We start from the raw sequence: 22331 nt of genomic DNA, 5'->3' as shown, positions 1-22331 counted from the left end.
CTAGTTGCTATTTACCTCTGTGTTAATCCACACCCCCTCCCTCCCTCTTTCTCGCTCGATCCCGCTCTCTCACTCCTCCCCTTATTCCCTCAAAGCCAGCAGGCTGCTACTCGATACAGACCGCTTGCTACATGATCTCCTGGAAAACACTGTTCCGCATCTCTCTTGCCACTCGATGGCCGGGCCTTTGTAGATTATACACCAAGCGGAAGAAAGATGCCAGCGCCAGGACATTGACTCCTTTCCTCCTTCTGCTTCCCCCTCCCCTTCCTTAATCTCCCACCTCTTGATCTCTACCCACCCCCCGTGCCCTCTCCTGTCCTGTGCCCCCTTCCTCCCAACCTCCCCCTCCCCTACCCTACCTAAAGTCTTGCTCTCCCTCTCACCCCCTTGACAATGTTACCATGCATTAACTGGCTTCAGCCTTTCCTTGCCTTGCTCTCTTCCACCTTGCTGACTCGGGGCCACAACTGTCCGTCCAGCTGCCTGTGTCCAGACCACCACACCGTGGACTGCCAGGGCCAAGGTCTCACCCGCCTCCCAAGCCCCATCCCCCTGGACGTCCGCCGCCTCCTGCTCTCTGACAACTGGATTCCCTTGATCCCCTCGGATTTCCTGGTTCTGTACAGCGACCTGGTCTACCTGGACCTGAGGAATAACTCCCTGTCTGGGCTGGAGCCTGGCACCCTCAGCACCTCGTCCCGCCTGGTCTTCCTGGACCTGGGCAGCAACAACCTGACAGAGATCCAGTCAGAGACCTTTGGAGAGTCCAGGAGCCTGATTAAGTTGCGGCTGGGGAACAACCCCTATCTTAGCCTGGTGGAGGAGGACGCTTTCCTGGGCCTAACCTCGCTGCGGGTGCTGGAGCTGGAGAGAAACGGCCTGCAGGGGCTGGACGTGGGGGTGCTGGAGCCCCTAACCTCACTCCGGGTGCTGCGTCTGGAGGGCAACCCCTGGGTGTGCAACTGTCACTTTGCTAAACTCTTTGTGTGGCTGATGGAGAACCGCCACAAGCTTCCAACGGGTATGTAAGCTGCTTAACAGCACGTATTTGCTTTAACATCTTTGCCTGTGCTAGGACATATAAAACCACTATTTTGTCAGCCCACTCGTTTCTGATTAGAATTAGTCCCGTGTGGCTCAGTTGGTAGAGCATGGTGTTTGCAACACCAGGGTTGTGGGTTTGATTCCCATGGGGGACCAGTATGGGGAGAAAAAAAATGTAGGAAATGTATGCATTCACTACTGTAAGTTGCTCTGGATAAGAGTGTCTGCTAAATGACTAAAATGTAAATTAGAATACAAAACTGCACAGTACACTGAAAGACAGATAATGTAACAGTGGTTAGTATGAAATATCTCTACACTGTATGTATAAAAATATGGTTCCTCCTCTTTATTTTCAATTGTCTAATATAGAGTAAACAGCTATTGGCTAACAACCTCATCATACTTTATTTAATGTGCAGTTTGTTGCTCATACCACTGATAATTCTGTATGGATATGGACACTTCAATGCTGTCATAAGATCACTCTGAAAAATCTTGATAAGCATTAGAAAGAGAGAAGATAATTCTGGAAGACGAGTAGAGGGTCCCAGATTACAGATACCAGATTGTGTCTGAATAATGAATTAACCATGTGTTCTCAGATTGTGTGTGTGTGTGTGTGTGTGTGTGTGTGTGTGTGTGTGCATGTGCATATTCTAAAATCACAACAAGGAGACTGTTTATTGACACTATCCAGGTTTCATACTCAAACACTGCACTCTTAGAAAAAAGGAAATGGTTCTACATGGAACCCAAAATAGTTTTACCTGGAGCCAAAAGAGTTCTACATGGAATCCAAAAAGGGCTCTTCCATGAGATTAAGAACGCTTTTTTTCTAAGAGTGCAGTTTTTGAGTATGAAACCTGGATAGTGTCAATAAACAGTCTCCTTGTTGTGATTTTAGAACATACAAACACACACACAAGCAGGGTTCTTCAAAGGGTTCTCCCATGGGGACAGCCAATTAAACCTTTTAGGTTCTAGATAGCACCTTTTTTTCTAAGAGTGTGTCCACCAAAATATCGAGTGGGTAGATCACATGTAAGATCTTCAAGATTAAAAAGATATGAGGCCAGGGAATCAAATTCAATAGGATCTGAATCACTTGATAGATCATAATATACCTGCATTGTTTATGTAATTACAGACAATAAGCATTACATATAGCTTCTGATCCACACTTTGTAGTGTTGCCATATTTATAGACAGTGAGGGTATTGTCTACATTAATTTTACTTGTTTGCAGTGCTGACAGGTTGTTGCATGCAGTATATGCTCACTTTCATTCTCCGGAGCTCCAGTGCTATGGTGAGCTCTGACCTGAGCAAACGCTCTGTGAGTGGAAGTCCAACTCCATATTTACATATTAACTGCTTCCCAAGAGAGTTAGGCTAGTGCTACTTCACCCTCGTACATGTTTATTAAGGGCCATACAAATGAGGTACACCAATGTCAGCTAGAATTAGGGCCTGTATTGAAGTAAGCTATGTGGGTACATCCCAAATGGTACCCTTTCCCCTTTATAGTGCACTACTTTTGACCAGGGTCCATAAGGAATAGGGTGCCATTTGGGACACACACTATGTTATTACAGTACGCTAATCAAAGCAACAGGGTGTTCTATTGATCATATCAATTGATCAAATGGCCACATTGGCAATCTTCACAGTGGATTTCATTTCAATAGCTGTGCCCTGGACTCCAGGTTATAGTAACAAAATGATTTGGGGACACATTAACACCTAGTTTTCAGTGAGCACAGACACATATACACACCAACACTATGGTGCTTCCTACATGCTCTTCTATAGGCCTGAGCAACTGTAGGCTCCAGCCTTATCAAATCAAATTTATTTATATAGCCCTTCGTACATCAGCTGATATCTCAAAGTGCTGTACAGAAAATTATGTCTGGTTTAGCACCTTTAATAGGGCTAACCATAGAAAACCTTTACTGTATGTTGACCTAAAGGACATGTGGATTGTACAGTATATTTGACACACAGGCAGACTTACTCCTTCCCATTGCCTTTGGGACAAAGTTGTTGAATGCCATGATAATCTGTTCATCATTCTGACAAGGCGGCAGACTAGAAACATGGATCGGAATGTATACACTAGGAAGAAATGGAGCTTTGATGGATTAGGCTAAACGAGACCTTTACTCACTGATTACTCAATTCCTGACTCTCTGAGGAAAATCACAATCAATGTTCTTGTTCTTCACTACAGCGGTGAACAAAATGGAGAATGAAGGGCACTTGCTGAACTGGACACTTCCACAGAGCCATTCAATCAAGCCCAGTCACTGGGTTTGTGGGATAAGTCAAAAACGTAATTTTCTCTTGCGCACTGTAATTTCATTGGACACCGTAATTTCACTGACCGAAACAGTAACATCTTTCTTTTCCCCACTTTTCTGTCAGGGACATTGCTCTGTCAGATCCTAATTGAGATCGTCTTGATATGTTAGGTACCTGAGAACATGAATAGACACATTGAAGCCTAGTGTACTCTCAGGTACTGTATCAACAAGATGCAACAAAGCTCAGATAAAGAGGCAACTGCAATTGGCACATACGTTTTTTGACTTGTAAATGAATATACCCATTGATTCTTGAAGAATATAACCACTCTGTTTATGTTCGTACTGCAGATTGCCCGTTTAAGACACATTCACTGAGGATAATTCACGATGGTTCCTGTAGGTGAATGTGTGTAATCACACTACAGCATAGGTCAAGGATGAACAATCAGCATCTATTATTCACAACTACACTTAATTTGATACTGATGACAGCATGCCATTGACACTGACATTATCTAGACTAATGTTCCATCACAGTAAAAGATACTCCATCGCTCTGCGAGTGACACATGGTGCGTGGGTAAAATCACCAGGGAAGCCAAGCCCCCCCCTCCCCAAAATTACCATATTACAATCTACGGTGCCTTCGGGAAAGTATTCAGACCTCTTGACTTTTTCCACATTTTGTAATGTTACAGCCTTGTTCTAAAATCGATTAAATAGTTTTTTCCTCTCATCAATCTACACACAATACCCCACATTGACAAATATTTTACATAAGTATTCAGACCCTTTATTCAGTACTTTGTTGAAGCACCTTTGGCAGCGATCACAGCCTCGAGTCTTCTTGGGTATGACGCTACAAGCGTGCCACACCTGTATTTCGGGAGTTTCTCCCATTCTTCTATACAGATCCTCTCAAGCTCTGTCAGGTTGGATGGGGAGCGTTGCAGCACAGCTATTTTCAGGTCTCTCCAGAGATGTTTCAATCAGGTTCAAGTCCGGGCTCTGGCTGGACCACTCAAGGACATTCAGAGACTTGTCCCGAAGCCACTCCTGCATTGTCTTGGCGCTGTGCAGATGGTTGTCCTTCTGGAAGGTTCTCCCATCTCCACAGAGGAACTCTGGAGCTCTGTCAGAGTGACCATCGGGTTCTTGCTTACCTCCCTGACCAAGGCCCATCCCCCCCGATTGCCCAGTTTGGGCGGGTGGCCAGTTCTAGGAAGAGTCTTTATAGTTACAAACTTCCATTTAAGAATGATGGAGGCCACTGTGTTCTTGGGGAACTTCAATGCCGCAGACATGTTTTGGTACCCTTCCTCAGATCTGTTTTATTTTTAATAAATTTGCTAAACTTTCTAAAAACTTGTTTTTGCTTTGTCATTGTGGGGTAGTGTGTGTAGATCGCTGAGGATTTTTTTTATTTAATCAATTTTAGAATAAGGCTGTAACGTAACAAAATGTTGAAAAAATCAAGTGGTCTGACTACTTTCCAAAGGCACTGAATGTGTTGTGATAATAGCATTGTTTGCTCTATAACCTGTTAGTTCATATGCCTTGGCACCGTGATATACAGTATAGGCTAAGGTCGAGACAACAAGAAGACACAGTAGCAGAATAAATTCAAGCACACATTTGTTCCATTACAAAACCGGAGAGCAACATCTGTCCAGGGAAGTCCACAAAACATATTGTATTTAACAAACAATTACATGACCGACAGCATGGTCAAGCAATGGAATGTTTACAACGTTTTCGGACTAATTAACAACTAATGATTTAGAACCACAGAGAGTCCGGTAACAGAAGCTGCCTCCACTATTCCAGCACCATATCAACTTCAATATTTCAACATCATCAAATCACCTATGCTTAGTCTGAAACAGTGACTAAAAAGATACCAAAAACGATTTAGTCCAACCAACGTAAGCTAAACATGATGTGGCTGTCCATGGCACTGATTTCTGTGTGTGTGTGTGTGTGTGTGTGTGTGTGTGTGTGTGTGTGTGTGTGTGTGTGTGTGTGTGTGTGTGTGTGTGTGTGTGTGTGTGTGTGTGCGTGTGCGTGTGCGTGTATGCGTGAGTAAGCGCGTGCATGCGTGAGTAAGCGTGTGCATGCAAACAGAAAAAACATGTTGACTCACCCTACTTGTAGAGAAACGCCAATGCCATCCTCCTCTCTTTCATGTTGCCTAAACGGTCTATGACTCTGTCATACAGTACACGCTTTTAGTTTTTGTTGTCCTAGGCTACCTGGCTAAAATGTTGCTCGTTAGCCTAACTTCCTTTCATGGGCAACGATGCAGTAGGCCAGCTAGTTATCATTAGCATACATACTTCCATCCTCTCAGGCCAGGGGCACAATGTATGAATTTATGGTTGGATCAGAATCGCTGTTATAATCATTGGCCAGTACGGAGAATTAAATAAAACCACAAGTCCAAATTCCTATCTCCATTCATGATTCATTTAGAAAAGGAACGATTTTAGCTTGCTAGCTAGCCACTGGAGGACAACAACACAACGAGATGTAACAATTCAAGTTCTCCTGTCAATGACGTTTGGCTTTTGATGTGATTGGTCTGAAGCCAAATCCAAACCGGCTTCTCTTGACACTTTTTTTTTGGTGCGCCAACACTGATTGGATATTATCATTTATATATTTTTATCAAGGGAGGCCAAATGCTCGCTGGCTTCCCTTGCATTCAATGCTACGGGTGGCAACAATGTCGTACTCTTTTTGACCAGACCGCATGAGATAGATTCGCTACACATACTAGGACAGAGGGACGCTGTTCTACTCGCTTGAATGCTTTCTCCGGTGATATACGGTACATTCAGCCTCTGCGAATTGAAGGAAATTTATGAAACACGGAGAGACGAAAGCAAAATTATTCTTGTATGTTTTGTTTGTTTTGTTTTGTCAATTTTTTGGGGGATGTCTGGCTTTCCTTGGCTTTCATGAATACACGCCACTGCACACACACAAACGTATACACAAACAAACATATAATGCCAACTCTATAGCAGCATGGCAACTGTAATCACATTGATATACTATATCATCCCAGCAATCATCTCCGTCATTCGCAGGAGAAAAAGACACACGGACGAACGTCCGGGTGCCTTGTAAGGTCCGTCGCCAAGAGGACCTTTATCATGGGTCCTACTAGCCAACGTACAATCAATCAATAATAAAATAGACTACGATCACCTAGAAGGCCAGCATCCCAGAGTCGCCTCTTACCAGTTAAGACTAGTATTTTACGGATACTATTTAATGAAGCTGCCAGTTGAGGACTTGTGAGGCGTCTGTTTCTCAAACTAGACACTCTAATGTACTTGTCCTCTTGCGCAGTTGTGCACCAGGGCTTCCCACTCCTCTTTCTATTCTGGTTAGACAGTTTGCGCTGTTTTGTGAAGGGATTGGCAATTTCTAGCATGGAATAGCCTTCATTCCTCAAAACAAGAATAGACTGATGAGTTTCAGAAGAAAGTTATTTGTTTCTGGCCATTTTGAGCCTGTAATCGAACCCACTAATGCTGATGCTCCAGATACTCAACTAGTCTAAAGAAGGCCAGTTTTATTGCTTCTTTAATCAGGACAACAGCTTTCAGCTGTGCTAACATAATTGCAAAAGGGTTTTCTAATGATCAATTAGCCTATTCAAATGATAAACTTGGATTAGCTAACACAACGTGCCATTGGAACACAGGAGTGATGATTGCTGATAATGGGCCTATGTAGATATTCCAGAAGAAATCTGCTGTTTCCAGTTACAATAGTAATTTATAACATTAACAATGTCTACACTGTATTCCTGATCAATTTGATGTTATTTTAATGGACAAAAAATGTGCTTTTCTTTCAAAAACAAGAATATTTCTAAGTGACACCAAACTTTTGAACGGTAGTGTATATCCTACCAACAAAACATTCAAAACTGTAATATCTTATGTTTCACTGAGTCGTGGCTGAACAACGACATGAATAACATACAGCTGGCAGGTTTTAAGCTTTTTTGGCAGGATAGAACAGCGACCTCTGTTAAGACAAGGGGTGCGGTCTATGTATATTTGTAAACAGATGGTGCACAAAGTATCAAGGTTTTGTTCACCTGAGGTAGAGTATCTTATGATAAGCTGTAGACCACACTATTTACCAAGAGAGTTTTCATCTGTATTTTTCATAGCTGTCTAAATACCACCACAAACCGATTCTGGCACTAAAAGCGCACTCAATAAGCTGTATACGGCCATAAGCAAACAGGAAAACGCTCATTCAGAGGCGGCGCTCCTAGTGCAGGCAAACTCAAATCTATTTTACTTAATTTCTACCAGCATGTTATATGTGCAACCAAAGGAGAAAACACTCTAGACCACCTTTACTCCACACACAGAGACGTGTACAAAGCTCTCACTCGCCCTCCATTTGGCACATCTGACCATAATTCTGACCTGATTCCTGCTTACAAGCAAAAACTAAAGCAGGAAGCCCCAATGACTCGGTCAATAAGAAAGTGGTCATATGAAGCAGATGCTAAGCTACAGGACTGTTTTGCTAGCACAGACTGGAATATGTTCCGGGATTCTTCCGATGGCATTGAGGAGTACACCACATCAGTCACTGGCTTCATCAACAAGTGCATCGATGACGTTGTCCCCACATTAACCGTACGTACATACCCCAACCAGAAGCCATGGATTACAGGCAACATCCGCGCTGAGCTAAAGGGTAGAGCTGCCGCTTTCAAAGAGCGGGACTCTAACCTGGAAGCTTATAAGAAATCCCGCTATGCCCTCTGACAAACCATCAAACAGGCAAAGCATCAATACAGGACTAAGAGCGTGTCATACGACACCGGCTCCGACGCCTGTCAGATATAGCAGGGCTTGAAAACTATTACAGACTACAAAGGGAAGCACAACCGAGAGCTGCTCAGTGACACAAGCCGACCAGACAAACTAAATTACTTCCTTGCTCGCTTCGAGGTAAGTAACACTGAAGCATGCATGAGAGCATCAGCTGTTCCGGACGACTGTGTGATCACGCTCTCCGCAGTCGATGTGAGTAAGACCTTTAAACAGTTCAACATTCACAAGGCCGCAGGGCCAGATTAATTACCAGGACGTGTAATCCGAGCATGCGCAGACCAACTGGCAAGTGTCTTCACTGACATTTTCAACCTGTCCCTGACTGAGTCTGTAATACCAAGATGTTTCAAGCAGACCACCATAGTCTCTGTGCCCAAGAGCATGTAGAGATGAAGTGCTTTGAACGCTTGGTCATGGCTCACACCAACACCATTATCCCAGAAACCCTAGACCCACACCAATTTGCATACCGCACCAACAGATCCACAGATGATGCAATCTCTATTGCAGTCAACACTGCCCTTTCCCACCTGGACAAAAGGAACACCTACTGTATGGGAGAATGCTATAAATTGACTACAGCTCAGCGTTCAACACCATAGTGCCCTCAAAGCTCATCACTAAGCTAAGGACCCTGGGATTAAACACCTTCCTCTGCAACTGGATCCTGGACTTCCTGACAGGCCACCCCCAGGTGGCAAGGGTTGGTAACAACACATCCGCCATGCTGATGCTCAACACGGGGGCCCCTCAGGGATGCGTGCCCTGTCCCCTCCTGTACTCACTGTTCACTCATGACTGCATGGCCAGGCACGACTCCAACACCATCATCAAGTTTGCCGATGACACAACAGTGGTAGGCCTGATCACCAACAACGATGAGACAGCCTATAGGGAGGAGGTCAGAGACTTGGCCATGTGGTGCCAGGACAACAACCTCTCCCTCAACGTGATCAAGACAAAGGAGATGATTGTGGACTACAGGAAAGGTGGACCGTGCACACCCCCATTCACATCGACGGGGCTGCAGTGGAGCAGGTTGAGAGCTTCAAGTTCCTTGGTGTCCACATCACCAACAAACTATCATGATCCAAACACACTAAGACAGTTGTGAAAAGGGCACGACAAAGCCTATTCCCTCTCAGGAGACTGAAAAGATTTGGCATGGGTCCTCAGATGGTCAAAAGGTTCTACAGCTGCACCATCGAGAGCATCCTGACTGGTTGCATCACTGCCTGGTATGGCAACTGCTCGGCCTCCGACCACAAGGCACTACAGAGGGTAGTGCATACGGCCCAGTACATCACTGGGGCCAAGCTTCCTGCCATCCAGGACCTCTATGCCAGGCGGTGTCAGAGGAAGGCCCTAAAATTGTCAAAGAATCCAGCCACCCTAGTTATAGACTGTTTTCTCTGCTACTGCACAGCAAGCGGTACCGGAGCGCCAAGTCTAGGTCCAAAAGGCTTCTTAACAGATTCTAACCCCAAGCCATAAGACTCCTGAACAGCTAATCAAAGGGCTACCCAGAGCCCTCTTTTACGCTGCTGCTACTCTCTGTTTATTATCTATGTATAGTCACTTTAACTCTACCTACATGTATATTACCTCAATTACCTCAACTAACCGGTGCCCCTGCACATTGACTCTGTACCGGTATCCCCGTATATAGCCTCGCTATTGTTATTTTACTGCTGTTAATTATTTGTTACTTTTATTTTCTATTTTTTACTTCTCTATTTTTTTCTTAAAACTTCTTAAAGCATTGTTGGTTAAGGGCTTGTAAGTAAGCGTTTCACTGTAAGGTCTACACCTGTTGTATTCGGTGCATGTGACACATATCATTTTATTTTATTTTATTTTATAGGCAGCGTCAGACAATGTAGGCATTATGTTACTCAACCCTTCCCCACCCCCAAACCCATCACCACCAACACCGAAACCATACAGACTCTCTCCATATATTTGCAATTTAGCATTCTGGTCCCCTCCACAGATAGAGCCAGAGACAGAGACAGAGAAAGAGAGAGCAGGACAGCCAGTGTCTGGGCTGAGCTTGTTGTGCTGCATGGTGAGATGAGAGAAGAGCCACGTGACTGGAATATCACAGAGCGATGAGGTCACTGAATCTCTCCGCATGTGGAAAACCCCTTCTGGTCTGACTGTGACTCACCACACACAAAAACACGCACACACACACACGCACACACACTTGATAATGATGTATTCTGACTGCTGACCACAGCAGCTACAAACACAGGCATGCCAAAATGGAAGCATCCGAAACTGCCTTTATTATCATGACTGAGGTACACCATACGTGATTTAGATGAATGTTTTATATTGAATACTTCTTCCAAAAACAGCTAATACCGATTGATTTAAAAATAAAATAATTCTGATTAGTGCATTAGTAGAATAGATTGGGTTATTTTACTAGGAAACCATAGCGCCATTGATTCCCCTTATCATTATAAGTAAAATAATCCACAGTATAATCTATTTATCCTCATAATTTCAATTTGATCAGATAATTTGGTACTGTTCCATTATTATCTGTTACAGTGTATTATTTTATTTTATTCTGGTATGATATGTAATCCCCAGAGTGCAAATATGAATCACCAGAGTGCAAACATAAGTCTATTTCTTGTTCTGCACACTTCTGTTTTTCTCATGCAATAATTTAAAGTTTCATGTTTTTAATTAGTCGTATGTACAGGATACACATGGCATACACCATCCAACGAAATGCTTACTTTCTGGTTCCTTCTTGACAATGCAACAACAATAAGAAATAGTAAAAGATAAGAACACGAACATAGTAAATGGCTCAGTAGAATATAATCATTTTTTTGCATAAGCACAATATTTACACGTGTTTTGCGGAAGGGGGGATTGGGTGGAAGGTGTTTAAATTGTGCATTATTTAGCAATAATAATAGGAGTCTGGTAGAAGCAGTTGTGATGTGTGTGTAGCATGAATGTATGTGTGTGTGTGTGTGTGTGTGTGTGTGCGTGTGTGCGTGCGTGTATGGATGAATGTGTGGGTGTGTGAGTGAGTGCATGAGTGCATGAGTGCTAAGGTGCGGAGAGTCAGTGCAGGTGGTCAGTCCAGTTCAAGTGTTCAGCAGACTGATGTATTGTAGATAGAAACTGTCTCTGAGCCTGTTGGTATCAGACCCGATGCTCCGATACCATCTTCCCAACAGTAAGGGAGTGAACAGTATGTGGCTGTGCTGTTTGGGGTGCTTGATGATACTGTGGCCCTTCCTCAGGCACCATTTCGAGTAGATGTCTTGGATGGGTGGGAGCACGGTCCCAGTGATGTACTGGGCTATCTTCACCACCCGCTAGAGGGCCTTGCGGTTGTGGATGGAGCAATTCCCTTACCAGGATGTGATGCAACCAGTCGAGACGCTATCAACAGTGCAGCGGTAGTATTTGGAGAAGAGATTTCTTCAGCTGCCTTATGAAGTGGAGACGCTTTTACGCCCTCTTGTCAAGAGTGGTGTTGTTGTTGGTCTATGTCAAGTCCTCGGTGCTGTGGACGCCGAGGAACTTAAAACTGCTGACTCTTTCTACTGCAGTCCTGTTGATATGGATCGGGCATGTTTCCTCCTCTGCTTCCTGAAGTCAACAATCAACTCTTTTGATTTGCTGACGTTGAGTGAGAGTTGGTGTCCTGGCACCACAATGCCATTTCGCTTACCTCCTCCCTAGAGAAGGACTCGTCGTTGTTGGCTATTAGGCCTACAATCGTGGTGTCGTCAGCAAACTTGATGATGGAGTTGGTGTCGTGCAAAGCCACATAGTCGTGGGGGAACAGGGAGTACAGAAGAGGGCTGAGGACACACCCCTGGGGGGCTCCTGTGTTAAGAGTTAGTGTGGAGGAGGGGTTGCTGCCAATCCTCACAGCCTGTGGTCTGCCAGTCAAAAAGTCCAGGATCCAGATGCAGAGGGTGGTGTCCAGACCCAGGGCTCTGAACCTGGTGTCGAGCTTCGAGGGAACAATAGTGTTGAAGGCTGAACTGTAGTCAATGAACAGCATTCTCACATTCAGTGCCTTCAGAAAGTATTCACATACCCTGACTTTTTCCACATTTTCTTTGGGTTACAGCCGGCATTGAAAATGGATTAAATTGAGATTTTGTGTCACTGGCCTACAAACAATACTCCATAATGTCAAAGTGTAATTATGTTTTTAGAAAGTTTTACAAATTAATAAAATGTCTTGAGTCTATAAGTATTCAACCCCTTTGTTATGCCAAGCCTAAATAAGTTGCATGGACTCACTCTACAGTATGTGCAATAATAGTGTTTTTGAATGACAACCTCATCTCTGTACCCCACACATATCATTATCAGTAAGGTCCCTCGGTCGAGCAGTGAATTTCAAACACAGATTCAATCACAAAGACCAGGCAGGTTTTCCAATGCCTCGCAAAGAAGGGCACCTATAGGTAGATGAGTTAAAATAAAAAAGCAGACCATTTCTCCAAAAAAGTACGGTCTTTGTCCCCATGTGCAGTTGCAAACCGTAGTCTGGCTTTTTTATGGCAGTTTTGGAGCAGTGGCTTCTTCCTTGCTGAGCAGCCTTTCAGGTTATGTCGATATAGGACTCATTTTACTGTGGATATTGTCACGTCCTGACCAGTGAAAAGGGTCATTTGCCATAGTAGAAAGGTCAGGGTGTGGCAGGGGGGGTTGTTTCGTGTGTTTTTTGTTTTTTTTGGTTCTAGGGGAATTTGTTCTAGTTTTCTATTTCTCTGTTTCGTTTTCCATCTTTGGCCGAGTATGGTTTCCAATCAGAGGCAGGTGTTTTTCGTTGTCTCTGATTGGAAGCCATACTTAGGCAGCCTGTTTTCCTTTGGGTTTTGTGGGTGGTTGCTTTCTGTTTAGTGTGTTAGTATACCTGACAGAACTGTTTGGCTGTCGTTTGTTTTTTCTTGGTGAAGTGCTTTCATTAAAAGTAAAAGATGAGCACTCAACATGCTAGGCCTTGGTCTCTTCAATACGACGCCTGTGACAGATATAGATACTTTTGTACCTGTTTCCTTCAGCATCTTCACAAGGTCCTTTGCTGTTGTTCTGGGATTGATTTGCACTTTTCGCACCAAAGTACGTTCATCTCTAGGAGACAGAACGCGTCGCCGCCCTGAGCGGTATGATGGCTGCGTGGTCCCATGGTGTTTACACTTGCGTACTATTGTTTGTACAACGTGGTACCTTCAGGTGTTTGGAAATTGCTCACAAGGATGAACCAGACTTGTGGAGGTCTACAATTATTTTCTGAGGGCTTGGCTGATTTCTTTTGATTTTCCCATGATGTCAAGCAGAGGCACTGAGTTTGATGGTAGGCCTTGAAATCAACAGGTACACCTCCAATTGACTCAAATGATGTCAATTAGCCTATCAGAAGCTTCTAAAGCCATGACATAATTTTCTGGAATTTTCCAATCTGTTTAAAGGCACAGTCAACTTACTGCATGTAACCTTCTGACCCACTGGAATTGTGATACAGTGAATTATAAATCAAATCAAATCAAATCAAATGTATTTATATAGCCCTTCGTACATCAGCTGATATCTCAAAGTGCTGTACAGAAACCCAGCCTAAAACCCCAAACAGCAAGCAAAGCATGTGAAAGAAGCACGGTGGCTAGGAAAAACTCCCTAGGAAAAACTCCCTAGAAAGGCCAAAAACCTAGGAAGAAACCTAGAGAGGAACCAGGCTATGAGGGGTGGCCAGTCCTCTTCTGGCTGTGCAGGGTGGATATTATAACAGAACATGGTCAAGATGTTAAAATGTTCATAAATGACCAGCATGGTCAAATAATAATAATCATAGTAGTTGTCAAGGGTGCAACAAGCACGTCCGGTGAACAGGTCAGGGTTCCAGGCAGAACAGTTGAAACTGGAGCAGCAGCACGGCCAGGTGGACTGGGGACACCAAGGAGTCATCATACCAGGTAGTCCTGAGGCATGGTCCTAGGGCTCAGGTCCTCCGAGAGAAAGACAGAAAGAGAGAAAGAGAGAATTAGAGAGAGCATATTTAAATTCACACAGGACACCGGATAAGACAAGAGAAATACTCCAGATGTAACAGACTGACCCTAGCCCCCCGACACATAAACTACTGCAGCATAAATACTGGAGGCTGAGACAGGAGGGATCAGAAGACACTGTGGCCCCATCCGATGATACCCCGGACAGGGCCAAACAGGCAGGATATAACCCCACCCACTTTGCCAAAGCACAGCCCCCACACCACTAGAGGGATGTCTCCAACCACCAACTTACCGTCCTAAGACAAGGCCGAGTATAGCCCACAACGATCACCGCCATGGCACAACCCAAGGGGGGCGCCAACCCAGACAGGAAGACCACGTCAGTGACTCAACCCACTCAAGTGACGCACCCCTCCCATGGACGGCATGGAAGAACACCAGTAAGCCAGTGACTCAGCCCCTGTAAAAGGGTTAGAGGCAGAGAATCCCAGTGGAAAGAGGGGAACCGGCAAGGCAGAGACAGTAAGGGCGGTTCGTTGCTCCAGCCTTTCCGTTCACCTTCACACTCCTGGGCCAGACTATACTTAATCATAGGACCTACTGAAGAGATAAGTCTTCAGTAAAGACTTAAAGGTTGAGACTGAGTCTGCGTCTCTCACATTGGTAGGCAGACCATTCCATAAAAATGGAGCTCTATAGGAGAAAGCCCTACCTCCAGCCGTTTGCTTAGAAATTCTAGGGACAATTAGGAGGCCTGCGTCTTGTGACCGTAGCGTACGTGTAGGTATGTACGGCAGGACCAAATCGGAAAGATAGGTAGGAGCAAGCCCATGTAATGCTTTGTAGGTTAGCAGTAAAACCTTGACATCAGGAAGCCAGTGTAGGGAGGCTAGCACTGGAGTAATATGATAAATTTTTTTGGTTCTAGTCAGGATTCTAGCAGCCGTATTTAGCACTAACTGAAGTTTGTTTAGTGCTTTATCTGGGTAGCCGGAAAGTAGAGCATTGCAGTAGTCCAGCCTAGAAGTAACAAAAGCATGGATAAATTTTTCTGCGTCATTTTTGGACAGAAAGTTTCTGATTTTTGCAATGTTACGTAGATGGAAAAAAGCTGTCCTTGAAACAGTCTTGATATGTTCTTCAAAAGAGAGATCAGGGTCCAGAGTAACGCCGAGGTCCTTCACAGTTTTATTTGAGACGACTGTACAACCATCCAGATTAATTGTCAGATTCAACAGAAGATCTCTTTGTTTCTTGGGACCTAGAACAAGCATCTCTGTTTTGTCCGAGTTTAAAAGTAGAAAGTTTGCAGCCATCCACTTCTTTATGTCTGAAACACAGGCTTCTAGCGAGGGCAATTTTGGGGCTTCACCATGTTTCATTGAAATGTACAGCTGTGTGTCGTCCGCATAGCAGTGAAATTTAACATTATGTTTTCGAATGACATCCCCAAGAGGTAAAATATATAGTGAAAACAATAGTGGTCCTAAAACGGAACCTTGAGGAACACCGAAATTTACAATTGATTTGTCAGAGGACAAACCATTCACAGAGACAAACTGATATCTTTCCGACAGATAAGATCTAAACCAGGCCAGAACTTGTCCATGTAGACCAATTTGGGTTTCCAATCTCTCCAAAAGAATGTGGTGATCGATGGTATCAAAAGCGGCACTAAGATCTAGGAGCACGAGGACAGATGCAGAGCCTCGGTCTGACGTCATTAAAAGGTCATTTACCACCTTCACAAGTGCAGTCTCAGTGCTATGATGGGGTCTAAAACCAGACTGAAGCGTTTCGTATACATTGTTTGTCTTCAGGAAGGCAGTGAGTTGCTGTGCAACAGCTTTTTCTTATATTTTTGAGAGGAATGGAAGATTCGATATAGGCCGATAGTTTTTTATAATTTCTGGATCAAGATTCGGCTTTTTCAAGAGAGGCTTTATTACTGCCACTTTTAGTGAGCTTGGTACACATCCGGTGGATAGAGAGCCGTTTATTATGTTCAACATAGGGGGGCCAAGCACATGAAGCAGCTCTTTCAGTAGTTTAGTTGGAATAGGCTCCAGTATGTGAAATAATCTGTCTGTAAACAATTGTTGGAAAAATTACTTGTGTCATGCACAAAGTAGATGTCCTAACCGACTTGCCAAAACTATAGTTTGTTAACAAGACATTTGTGGAGTGGTTGAAAACGAGTTTTAATGACTCCAACCTAAGTGTATGTAAACTTCCGACTTCAACTGTATATTAATTACACTTTGGATTGTGTATCAAAACACCCAGTCACTACAAAGATACAGTTATCCTTTCTAACTCAGTAGCTGGAGAGGAAGGAAACTGCTTAGGGATTTCACCGAGGCCAATTATGACTTTAAAACTGTTACAGAGTTTAATGTCTGTGATTGGAGAAAACTGAGGATGGATCAACAACATTGTAGTTACTCCACAATACTAACCTAAATGACAGAGTGAAAATAACAAAACCTGTACAGAAAACAAATATTCCAAAACATGCATCTTGTTTGCAATAAGGCACTAAAATAACACAGCACAAAATGTGGCAAAGAAATTAACTTCATGTCCTGAATAAAAGCGTTGTGTTTGAGGCAAATCCAACACAACACATCACTGAGTACCACTCTTCATATTTTCAAGGATGGTGGTGGCTTCATCATGTTATGGGTATGCTTGTCATCGGCAAGGACTAGGGAGTTATTTTTAGGACAAAAATAAACTGAAAATATAGCTAAGCATAGGAAAAATCCTTGAGGAAAACCTGGTTCAGTCTGCTTTCCAACAGACACTGGGAGACAAATTCACCTTTCAGCAGGATAATAACCTAAAACACAAGGCCAAATATACACTGGAGTTGCTTACCAAGACGACATTGAATGTTCCTAATTGGCCTAGTTACAGTTTTGACTTAATAAATCGGCTTGAAAACCTATGGCAAGACTTGAAAATGGTTGTCTAGCAAAGATCAACAGCCAACTTGACAGAGCGTGAAGAATTTTAAAAAGAATAATGTGCAAATATTGTACAGTGCAAAGCTCTTAGAAATGTACCCAGAAAAACTCACAGCTGTAATCTCTGCTAAAGATGATTCTAACATATATTGACTCAGGGGTGTGAATACTTATGTAAATGAGATATTTATGTATTTCAGTTTCCATAAATCTGTCTCTGTTCTATTATTACCCAGGGGTTGATCTGGTGTCTCTAGTAACATACTGGTTGGAGCAGATTACTCTCTTCCTTCTGTATAAACCAAAGCAGATAGATCTGATTGCAACATGGACATTTCACAAATGAATATTTGCCTTGGAGAGGTGAATAAAGCAAAGTTGGAGAAAATCCTAAGGAAAACCTTATATAGGGATTATGTAATAGGAGTTACGTGTGTCTGTGACAGGTGTTCAGTGAAGCTCTTTAAATCACACCAAACGACGAGACAGGGAACGCAGCCTGGCACTAAGCACATGTATTTATATGGCTATTAAAAGAAAATCATAAATTCCTGTGGAGTGTTAGGTGTTGATTTATGGCAATGTGGTTCTCTGCTGCAGTGAGTAAATTCAACACTTGATACTTTACACTATTATAAGAGGGAAAACTAAACACAAACATCAAATTAATGGGGTTTTGGGACTTGATGTGATTCGATGGGTGTGGAAAATGATTAGACACAAACACACACAATATAGGAGCTACTACTGTAGACGTACTGGGCTATAGCTCCTGTAAGGCAAAACAATGGCACCCATCTGGTCTCGCAATGTCCTCACTTACACTGTTACAGTTGGATGATATCCCAGACAAGTCATTATTGGTGGATTTCAACCACGGTCAATGCATGCCATTCCAAATTGTATGGTCAGCATGCTATTCAACAGTACTGTGAACAGACAAGACAGCTAATCACCTGCGTAGGCTTTTTATTCAATCAGAGAGAGGTCAGCTCCAACATGCATTTAGATCTGAAAGGAATTAATAGATGCAATATGATGAAAATGCCACTAAACATACAGGGCAGAGTGTAGCTGTTACCTTCACTGTTAAGCTATTACCATACTTACAGTGCATTCAGAGAGTATTCAGACCCCTTGACTTTTTCCACATTTTGTTACATTACAGCCTTATTCTAAAATGGATTCAATAGTTGTTTCCCCTCATTAATCTACACACAATACCCCATAATGACAAAGCAAAAACAGGTTAGAAATGTTTGTGAATGTATTAAACATAAAAAACTGAAATATGACATTTACATAAGTATTCTGGCCCTCTACTCAGTACTTTTGAAGCACCTTTGTCAGCGATTACAGCCTCGAGTCTTCTTGGGTATGACGCTACAAGCTTGGCACACCTGTATTTGGGGAGTTTCTCCCATTCTTCTTTGCAGATCCTCTCAAGCTCTGTCAGGTTGGATAGGGAGCGTCGCTGCACAGCTATTTTCAGGTCTCTCCAGAGATGTTTTATCAGGTTCAAGTCCGGGCTCTGGCTGGGCCACTCAAGGACATTCAGAGACTTGTCCCGAAGCCACTCCTGCGTTGTCTTGGCTGTGTGCTTAGGGTCATTGTCCTGTTGAAAGGTGAACCTTCGCCCCAGTCTGAGGTCCTGAGCGCTCTTCAGCAGGTTTTCATCAAGGATCTCCCTGTACATTGCTCTGTTCATCTTTCTCTCGATCCTGACTAGTCTCCTCATGGTCTGAGACTCCTTTAGGTGCCTTTTGGCAAACTCCGAGTGGGCTGTCATATGCCTTTTACTGAGGACTGGCTTCCGTCTGGCCACTCCACCATAAATGACTGATTGGTGGAGTGCTGCAGAGATGGTTGTCCTTCTGGAAGGTTCTCCCATCTCCACAGAGGAACTCTGGAGCTCTGTCAGAGTGACCATCGGGTTCTTGGTCACATCCCTGACCAAGGCCCTTCTCCCCCGATTGCCCAGTTTGGCCGGGTGGCCAGCTCTATGAAGAGTCTTGGTGGTTCCATTTAAGAATGATGGAGGCCACTGTGTTCTTGGGGACCTTCAATGCTGCAGATTTCTTTTTGGTAGCCTTCCCCAGATCTGTGCCTCGACACAATCCTCTCTCTGAGCTCTACAGACAATTCCTTCGACCTCATGGCTTGGTTTTTGCTCTGACATGCACTGTCAACTGTGGGACCTTATATAGACAGGTGTGTGCCTTTCCAAATCATGTCCAATCAATTGAATTTACCACAGGTGTACTCCAATCAAATTGTAGGATCATCTCAAGGATAATCAATTTAAACAGGATGCACCTGAGCTCAATTTCGAGTCTCATAGCAAATGGTCTGAATGCTTATGTAAACAAGGTATTTCATTTTTCAAAAATTATAAAAAACTGTTTTCACTTTGTCATTATGGGGTATTGTGTGTAGATTATTTAATCAATTTTAGAATAAAATTGTACTGTAACGTAATAAAACTGTAACGTAATAAAATATGGAAAAAGGGAAGGGGTCTGAATACATTCTGAATACACTGTATATATTTAAATTCATTTCAGATCTACACTGTGTATAGGCTGGGGTTTATTTGGGATTGGACCATAGAGTTACTGTGATCCAGACTGTTTTCTGTCTCTCTCTCTCTCTCCTCTCAGGTATGGAAGGGTTGGAGTGCTCCCTCCCCATGGACGGGAGTCTTATGTCCCTGAGTCTGCTCTCTGAGGCCAGTTTCCGGGAGTGCCGGGGCTACCTCTCCCTCACGGATATCCTCATAGTCATCTTCTCGGGCATCTCCGTCTCTGTGGTAGCCATCATAGCCAGTTTCTTTCTGGCCTCTATGGTCCACTGCTTCCAGCGCCTGGGCAAAGCCGGTCAGGCAGACGAGGAGGAGGGCAACGACTGAGGGAGAGAAAGAGTGTGATCTGGGACCATATTCAGTGTCACTGCAGACATTGCAGACCCTGACTACATACCTTGTAAGAGGGCCAGGAAGAAGGGCAGGAAAATGGAAGAGTAAGTCAAGGACAACAAGGGAGTATTTGGCCCAGAAATTGGGCCAAAAGGCTCTTACCATGTGAATTCCTGCTCGCCGCATTGGTGCATTGGTGGCAGTCAGAGACACACCAGGAGGGGTGCTAGGGCAGTGGGTTAAACCATACGCTTGAATAATACAAATGTTTTCTTAGCACTGCCTTAGTGTACACAGCCTTACTACCTTACTTTGAAGAGATCCTCCAGCATTCCCTTGAAATCGTAATACTATATTTGGGCTGTACTTTAAGTCTAACATGAGGTAAAATTACTTGCACCACCCTTTCAAAGAGGACTATTCCTCTGCTGCCAGGGGCAAACAGGTTCTTTGAGATTTGGGTTGAGCTGAGCGGTAAAAGGATAGAGAGGAGGACAAGGCACAGGCACACTGCAGTCTAATGCATAACTATGTCCATTGCAGTGATTTGAGTAGCAACCTACTTAACCTTTGTTTACCAAAGAGCAGGCTGAATGAGAAGATTCTATTGTTACAATATAGAACCCAGAAATCGGATAGCATGAGCTATCAACAAGGATGTTACACTAAACTGTGACACAAACTCTCAAATGCAAAATCAAGTAAATATGGAGGATGTTGTTACAATATCTGTTTTTGGAGCACAAATGTAGCCTGACTATGTTTGGCGAGACAACGCCCTAAGGAGTTGGCAAGAGAGCACAAGCAGTCTGGCACTTAGGCTAGCACAAATGTAATATTGGTTAAAAAACAATCAAACATTAGGTACAGTATACTGTATAGAACAATATGCTAAAATAACCTGCCATTTATGACCCACAAATGTAACTATGGAAATAATTATATTATACAGCTTGTACTGTAAGTGGACCAATGTATTTTCCTGTTTCAGGCATAATTATTTTATTTATTTTTTACATTTGAACAAAAGGTTTATATTGATACTGAAGCTTTTGTTGATGTTTTGGTTGTTTCATTTATTTTTTGTACAAATTAAGTCTTCTCTTGTTTGTATGGGGATTTCACATAGTAACAGTATTGTCACATCTGCAAAGACTCTAATTCCAAGCTAGGAGGGCTAAGGTAAAAACTAATTCAGTGTTTCGTCGTCTTCATCATCCTTGATGTTTGGGCCTTCCAGCCTTTTCCTGTGTCGGCCTTTATATCCTCAATAGACCAGCAGCTAGTAGCAGCCAGGTGAAATTGATGAATGAATGCTATAGGTCAATGATGTCATGTGTATTGTTTGGCTAAGAGAATAGTGAAACAACTGGTAGATCATAAATGAAAACCAGCATAGTCACAGATGCTTCAAGACCTGAGTTTTGAACGGGTGTCCATCTGTCTCACTTATGTTGCTTCAGTCAAACTGTATCTGTCTCTGGCACTCGTAACCCACCAATGAGATTTGCTGGCGCTTGTAACCCACCAGTGAGATTTGAGATCCCAAAAACAGATGAAGGGCTTTTTTTCTGTCATGATGCACCATAACAAACACCTTGAAAAGATAATCATGGGGTTGCAAAGTGCAATATAAAAAAATGTAAAGAGATAAAATAAAGTGGTAAAATACACACACTAACTTTGCTTTTATAACTTTGATTTCACATACAAGTCTTGTTTCTATGAATGAAGACATATGTAGATTTTTTTTTTTATTGATTTAACTCTTATATAACAAGGTGTCTTAATGGAGAACCAATTCTCATTTGCAATAATAACCTTTTGGAACAAGAAACATCCTGCTATGCATGTGCAATATAATGTTATTTATCTCTGTAAAACAAAACTTTACATGTCAACATGGAGCCCTTCTTTCACATGCAACACAACCTATCTATGGAGAAAAATCCCACTTCCATTATATTGTTTGAAATTGTGGCCTATAGAAATGTCCTATTTCTCTAGTCCAGTCTCATGGATGTATACCCAGATACAGTAGCATCTTACAGTGAAGAGCGGATGTCACTGTCCAACTAAAGGATCCCATATGTGGCCAATAGGGTTGACCTTTACCCTCAATGAAATCTGTTTGTTTCAGTTCAATAATCACAGCTCCCATAATGCTACAGCTGGCATCCATATCCCACGCCATAGAACAGAGAGGTA

General features: G+C 43.2%; 1 protein-coding gene across 1 annotated transcript; it reads left to right on the top strand.

Annotated features, from left to right (window-relative positions):
• LOC106572238 (leucine-rich repeat-containing protein 38) lies at positions 1-21801 on the top strand. Its single transcript, XM_014146258.2, has 2 exons — positions 1-1024; positions 19870-21801. The coding sequence occupies exons 1-2, from the start codon at positions 397-399 to the stop codon at positions 20115-20117; spliced, it is 876 nt and encodes a 291-aa protein (XP_014001733.1). The 5' UTR covers positions 1-396; the 3' UTR covers positions 20118-21801.
• The last annotated feature ends 530 nt before the right edge of the window (positions 21802-22331 follow it).

The sequence above is a fragment of the Salmo salar genome, chromosome ssa15 (genome assembly GCF_905237065.1).
Source record: "Salmo salar chromosome ssa15, Ssal_v3.1, whole genome shotgun sequence".
Lineage (NCBI taxonomy): Eukaryota > Metazoa > Chordata > Actinopteri > Salmoniformes > Salmonidae > Salmo > Salmo salar.
Note: the sequence above shows the minus strand (reverse complement) of the source record. Positions and strands in the feature narration are given on the sequence as shown.

Bases quoted from the DNA above. Each gene is read 5' to 3' on its own strand.
- LOC106572238 (XM_014146258.2), top strand. From the start codon at position 397: ATGTTACCATGCATTAACTGGCTTCAGCCTTTCCTTGCCTTGCTCTCT. The intron at 1,025-19,869 runs GTATGTAAGCTG...CTCTCCTCTCAG, and splicing joins CCGCCACAAGCTTCCAACGG to GTATGGAAGGGTTGGAGTGC.